Source organism: Xyrauchen texanus, chromosome 8, assembly GCF_025860055.1.
Source record: "Xyrauchen texanus isolate HMW12.3.18 chromosome 8, RBS_HiC_50CHRs, whole genome shotgun sequence".
Classification (NCBI taxonomy): domain Eukaryota; kingdom Metazoa; phylum Chordata; class Actinopteri; order Cypriniformes; family Catostomidae; genus Xyrauchen; species Xyrauchen texanus.
Window position 1 is genome coordinate 45,291,959 of NC_068283.1, and position 6,995 is coordinate 45,298,953.

Genomic DNA, 6,995 nt, shown 5'->3' on the forward strand with positions numbered 1-6,995 from the left:
GTTTTTACACTTTTTAGATCCATTTGTGATAATGTATGTGCCGGTTCTCTAAAGACCTGAATATGTGATAGATTCCACGACACTTTACAATGTGATCATCACGTTTTGTTCAGTTTTTGTAATTCTTTAATGTTGGGTAAATAAGGACAGGAATGTTGTTTCTATACTGAAAAATAATGTTCAAAGTGTATTATTGTTATATTTTATTATTATTGTTTTGTCTATTAAATAGGGAGTAAACATGAACTTTGGGACAACAGGAGTCAGTCCAGGTCAAGAATTACAACAGGAAAAGACTAGAAGAGAAAATAGAGAGCATCTGTTTCAGAGACTTCATCTTGAGGGCAAACTGCAAAACAAACTGGAAAGAGAAGATGTTCTTCAGATAACTGCAGATTCATCACAGTCTCAAGAGTCTTGTGCTGAAGAGGAACTGTTTCAGACATTCCTACAAAAACTACTGTTGATGAACTACAGAGCAAGATACATTAAAACTAAAGAGACCAAAAAACAAGAACACACACAACAAAAAGACAATGACTCGTCTGATGATGAAGGTGATTTTTTCAGAGAAATGTCTTTGTCTAATGAAGAAACAAGCAGATCAGATCCTGTTCACCCAATGGATGTTCAGATGGCCGTGTTTCATTGTGCTGATAGTTTCCTGAAGCAGCTGATGGTGACTAAACTGTCTCAGTGTCAGTATGCTCTGCCTCTGCTTGTACCTGATCCATTCACACAACACATTGAGTTTCCTCTCTGGACATTCAGACAAATCAACAAGAGCTGGAAGACATTTGATGATGCAGGTGAAATCATCAGTAAAGTCCAGTCAGTCTGTAAGGCAGAAACTCCAATGGTGTGTTTCTTCAGGTTTGGCTCAGTGTCCTCATCCAAGTCTCAGCTGATGAACAGTCTGATCAATGAGAAACACAACACGTTCTTCCACAGGAACTGCCCAGGCAGCAGCAGAACCAGAGTACTGATGGATGGAGTGGTGGAGATCGCCTGGTACTGCCCGTCTGGAAAAAACACAGATACATTTACTGACTGTGTTGCGTTCTGTAATCTACATGGAGATGCAGGAGACCATGAGAAACAGCTGCAGATCCTCACTGAAATGTCCTCAGTCAATGTTGTTCTTTTACCACAACTAAACAAGAATGACAAAAATATGACAAAAGTTGAAAAACTCATCAAGGACTCAAAGCCACTCATTTGTCATTTGAGGAAACATTTGCTGTAAATCAGACAAAGAAAACAAAAAAATACAAAATTGGTTTGAAAGACAGAAATCAGTCAGATGTATCTGAAGAACTCAGAAGAGCTATAAATGATTGTCTCTCAATCTCATCTTCAGGATCATCTTCCATTTTCAGACTTGATGTGTCCAAACACTCAGATATCAGAGTAGATGAAGATGATGATGAAGACTGCAGGAGAGGAAAAGAAGCAGCACAGCAGATGATGAGATTACTGGAGGATAAAGATCTGACAAAAATCAAAGAATTTTTTCTGCCCTGTCAGGGAAATCTGTGGCATCAGTGGTGTCAGAAGAACAAAGAACTACATCGACCCCGAGGGGGTGAACCAGAAATGGAAACCAGTAAAAAACAACAAGAGATGAAGGAAATCCGTGAACAGCAGCATCAGTGTGTGCTTAGTGACTTCATGAAGTACTTTATTAATGAAATGAATGAAAAATATGCTGCAAATAATAAAACTGTTTTCCTGAAATGGCTTGGGATCCTCATGGATGAACACACCTCAACTGAACTTTCTGATCTACATCACAAATATGATGATCAGTGGTCAACAGTCTTACACCTGAAAGAGAAAAATAAGTCTAAGCAACTCAAAACAGAACAAAGAGAACAACTTAAAACTGATCAAACAGAACTAGAGAGAATATCTGAGGAGCTTCAGGCTGCAACCTTTGGTTTGGAGCACATCCTGAGAGAGATCGGTCAGATCTATGAATCATGTTCATCTGTGAAGAAGAACAAGGAAGGTCTGCAGTTTCACTTCTCTTCTCTCCCGAGTCTTGCAGCAGAGATGATGATCTCTGGATTTCCTCTGGAGCTGATGGATGGAGATGCTGCTCATGTTCCTCTGATTTGGATCTCTGCTGTTCTAGATGAACTCATCAAGAAACTGGGAGACCAGAGAGTGTTTGTACTGTCAGTTTTAGGGGTTCAGAGCTCTGGGAAATCCACCATGTTGAATGCCATGTTTGGACTGCAGTTTGCCGTCAGTGCTGGCAGGTGCACCAGAGGAGCTTTCATGCAGCTGGTCAGAGTGTCAGAGGAGATGAAAGAACAGCTGAAGTTTGACTATATTCTGGTGGTTGATACTGAGGGACTTCGTGCTCCAGAACTGGCTGGAAGATCAACGAGACATCATGACAATGAACTGGCCACATTTGTTGTGGGTCTTGGGCAACTGACATTGATCAACATCTTTGGAGAAAACCCATCTGAGATGCAGGACACTCTTCAGATTGTTGTTCAGGCCTTCCTGAGGATGAAGAAGGTCAGACTGAATCCCAGCTGCATGTTTGTGCATCAGAATGTTTCAGACGTCACAGCTGGAGAGAAAAACATGGAGGGAAGGAGACGACTGCTGGAGAAACTGGATGAAATGACAAAACTTGCTGCTAAAGATGAAGTCTGTGATGCAGAAAGTTTCAGTGATGTCATTGCATTTAATGTTCAGAATGATGTGAAGTTTTTTTCACACCTCTGGGAGGGCAGCCCACCCATGGCACCACCAAACCCAAACTACTGTGAAAATATTCAAGAATTAAAGAAAACAATTCTTAAACAGTCCTCAAAATCAGATGGCTTGATGCTGAAAGACCTGAAAGGTCGGATTAAAGATCTCTGGGAGGCTTTACTGAATGAACGATTTGTGTTCAGCTTCAGAAATTCTCTGGAGATTTCAGCTTACAGGAAACTGGAGACTGAATACAGCAAGTGGACCTGGAGTCTCCACAGTGCCATGCTGGAAATTGAGAACAAACTACAAAACAAAATAGAAAATGAAACAATTCATGAGGTTGATGAATCACATCTTCAAAGAGAACTGAAAGAGAAAAGTGAAGAAGTGAAAAAATCAATGTCAGATTTCTTTAATGAAGACAAAGATAAAGAAATACTGATTCAGTGGAAAACTTCATTTGAGATAAAAATCAAAGATCTTCAAGAAAACATTGTGAGAGAAACAAAAAGAAAATTAAATGAGATTCTTCAACAGCGAGATCTGAAGAAAAAGATTGATGCTCAGAAGACACATCATGAAAACACTCTCTTTAAAAAGAGCAAAACACTCGCCTTAAAACTCAAAGACAAACCAAAAGATGAAGAAACACTGAAGAAAGAGTTTGATTGCTTTTGGGAAGAGCATGTGAAGAAGATTATTAGAGACACTCCTCAAATCAAAGACATTGACATATTAACAGATGTGAAACAACTCCTCAGTGACATCAATGAAAGTGCTCCTGTAGATCACTGGAGGGAGAGCGGAGATATTTTCTGTGTGCCGAGTTATTCAGATTATGTGCAGTTAAAGAAATCCAGTGGAGTTACAGGACCTGTTAGAAACCTCTACAGAGGAGCTAAAGATATGTTGGGTGTTGCTCTGTCTAAAGAGGATGAAACACAAATAAGAACATTAGTCAGTGAAATTGCTCATGAGACAGACAAGAAGATCATGTCATTCAACATTTCAAAGATGGGCTACAACAAAATCTACATTCATGAACTCACAGACTATATAAAGGCAAAACTCACTGATCATGAGGAAGGACCAGTGAAATATCTGTTCAAGAATGACTTCTTCATGGATTTGGTGCTTTCTATCTGTAAGAGATCAAACAAGACTTTCACTGACCAACACAGACTGTTCAGAGACGCCAATGATCCTGTTCTCTACATGGAGAAGAAGAGAGGAGAGTACTTCAGTGTTTTCCAGAAATATTGTAAAGGTGCAACATCAGCTGCTGTTTTTGGTGAGATCATCTGTCAGAAACTGAAAGATCTCATTGAACAGAGTGTCTACAAAAACACTGCCAGAGATTTAGCAGATGAAATGAGAACAAACTGTGAATCACTGAATGGAAACAGATCTAAACTGGAGAAACACATCCTGAAGACACTGGCAGAAGAGGAGAACTTTTACAAATACATGAACTACATTAAACATCCCAGAGATCACTTCAAGAGTTTCATCAGAGCTGAAGTCAGTCAGTACATCACTGATAAGTTCAGTGTCAGTGTTCGGCCCAACATGATGAAGAACATCAAACTCCTGCAGCTGAAGATCATGAAAGCAGCTCATGAATCTACTGAACATGTTCAAGTGAACAGTGGAGATGATGAAGCGGCTCATGAATCTACTGAACATGTTCAAGTGAACAGTGGAGATGTTGAAGCGGCTCATGAATCTACTGAACATGTTCAAGTGAACAGTGGAGATGTTGAAGCAGCTCATGAATCTACTGAACATGTTCAAGTGAACAGTGGAGATGTTGATTTGTGGTTGAAGTGTTTCACACAGATGCTCCCAGATGTGCTGATATTCTCTGTTAAAGACTTCAGTGGAGGCAGTCGTGATGATGTTAATATCAATCTCTTAGAAGATGTGATGAGAAAAGAACTTCCTTCAGTAATATCTGACATAAGCAGTAAATTCAGTACAGAGACTTTTCCAGTAATTCTGGACTGTAAATACAGACCACATGAGATTCTGATTGATCACTTCTCTCAGTGCTGTTGGGTTCAGTGTCCTTTCTGTGGAGCAGTCTGCACCAACACACTAGAAGACCATACTGGAGATCACAGTGTTAGTTTTCATCGAGTCAATGGACTGAAAGGATGCCATAATGAAGGAACACGGGATCTCAGTGCTGATATTTGTACAACTTCAGTGGCAAGTGGTAAAACATTTAAATCATCAGATAAGTCATATAAATACAAAGAATACAGAACAGCAGGAGGTGTTTATGCTAACTGGAGCATCACTCCTGACGTCTCTGAGCTGCCGTACTGGAAGTGGTTTGTGTGCAGATTCCAGAAAGATCTTGAAAAGTTTTATGATAAAAAGTTCCAGGGCTCGAGTCAGATTCCAGATGAGTGGAAGAAGCACTCAAAGCAAGATGTTATTGAGAGTCTGAATAAATACTTTTAATAAATATAAACTAATAGAGCAGTTTAAGAAGCTCTTTAATTACAGAATATAATATCAAATATAAATGTCCGTATGAACCGTGGAAGGTGCTGAATATGAACAAACAAATATTACATATGTAAAGGATAATTGACTCCGGCCTGTTGAATTTTTTTTAAAAATAATGCACACCTGAGGTGATCATGTGGTCACGACGCGCAGCGGAGTGTGTGTGTGCAGATGTGTGTGTCGTCACGTGTTAAGTAAACGTCACACACCATCTGGTGTTAATTTAGCACCTCAGTAACTTAATTAACGCATTCATTTGCTCATCTACATAACTCCTCCTCTATCATGTTTGAGTTATCTACAAGCTGATGGTGACTGAGTTAATGACGTCTCTAATAGCATCAGTTTCTCTGGGATCAACTAACTGAAATACAATCTTTAGTTTTGTGCATTTTTAATCTCTTTGCTTTACATTTTCTCCTTATATTAATCTCATTTACTGTTAATCAATATTTTATGATTGTCTGTTATTATCTTTATTTTAATCATCATTCTTATTACATGTAAAGTAATGTATGTTATTTGAGGGGTGACTGAGGGTCTGTAATAACATTGATTATTCATTTAGAGAATATGCATTTTTATTTTACTGCATTTATTCATACATGATCAATAATATTCATATAATTAATAATCAATTAACCACTTGATTCACCATTTATTAAATCATATAGAATTGAGTGATTTCATTATTATTTTTACTTTCTTTCATGATTCATTAAATAAAACATTGATATATTTGATATTTGTAATCATTAATGTTTTAGACGTATATTTTACAAGCTTCAAGTTCTACTAATGAAATACTTTCAGAGTCGTCCTGTTTGGCTTTTGTTGTTTCTCGACTTGTTTTGCTCAAGTGTTTTGCAGATGTTGAGGTCTTCATTCCACAAACACGACCAGAATAAAGTCTGCAGTGAAGAAAACTCACAAGATACTCTGTCTAGATCATCTACAGTAGTTTTATTCTTGTTTAAAGTTTATTTTAACATGTGACTCTATTATAGTGAAATAACTGGAACTTCAGACACATTCAGAAAAGTGTTCATGACTGATAGATGACCTCTGACCCCTGCATATAATCTACTAAACCTTAGAATGAGAACATGATTAATACATCATTATTGTTCATAAGAAGTCGGATCTAGAATATTTCATGTTTAGAAAAACTAATAACAATGACACTTTGAATCATATTGTGCATGTGACTATAATAACTGAAGTCTCTTTTGTTAACCAGCTCTTCTTCACTTCTATTCTGTGCATGTATGAAACAAAAACTTCAGTAAATGATCTCAAAATGATTGAAATCGTGACTCTGAGTGTTTTATTACTCATATTGATGTCAAGTTGTTTTCCCGTACAGCATCACAGATATGTTCAGAGTGTCACATTGAATGTGAAGCATGTTAGAAACTAGAGTTCAGAATTACATACTACTATACTACACTTCCTGTTTCTGCAACATCTACAGTATATACCAACAGAGTAATAATGTAGTGTGCAGTAACAAACTCATTTGGGCCAGACGTGTTTGAGTCGAGTGAGAGCGCACATACACCGACTGTGCACAAGAAGAGTAATGCAATATTAGTGTCCATGTGGATCATTTTCATAATTAGATATTAAATCGATATAAGTTCTAGTATTTTTATGATTTTTGAGACGAGTACATTCAAAGAAAAACATCAGTGTGTCTCGGGAGGTTTTTGGACACTTTTCTATATAAAACAAATTCAGCAAACTCTCAAAATTGATCC

General features: G+C 37.8%; 1 protein-coding gene across 1 annotated transcript in view; it reads left to right on the forward strand.

Moving 5' to 3' along the window:
- The first annotated feature begins 241 nt into the window (after nucleotides 1–241).
- The window catches only part of LOC127648190 (interferon-induced very large GTPase 1-like), a 98,620-nt gene continuing 91,866 nt past the window's right edge, over nucleotides 242–6,995 (forward strand). The window contains exon 1 of the mRNA XM_052132772.1: nucleotides 242–873. Coding sequence (XP_051988732.1) covers nucleotides 242–873 — 632 coding nt within the window. The remainder of the gene's footprint in view (nucleotides 874–6,995) is intronic.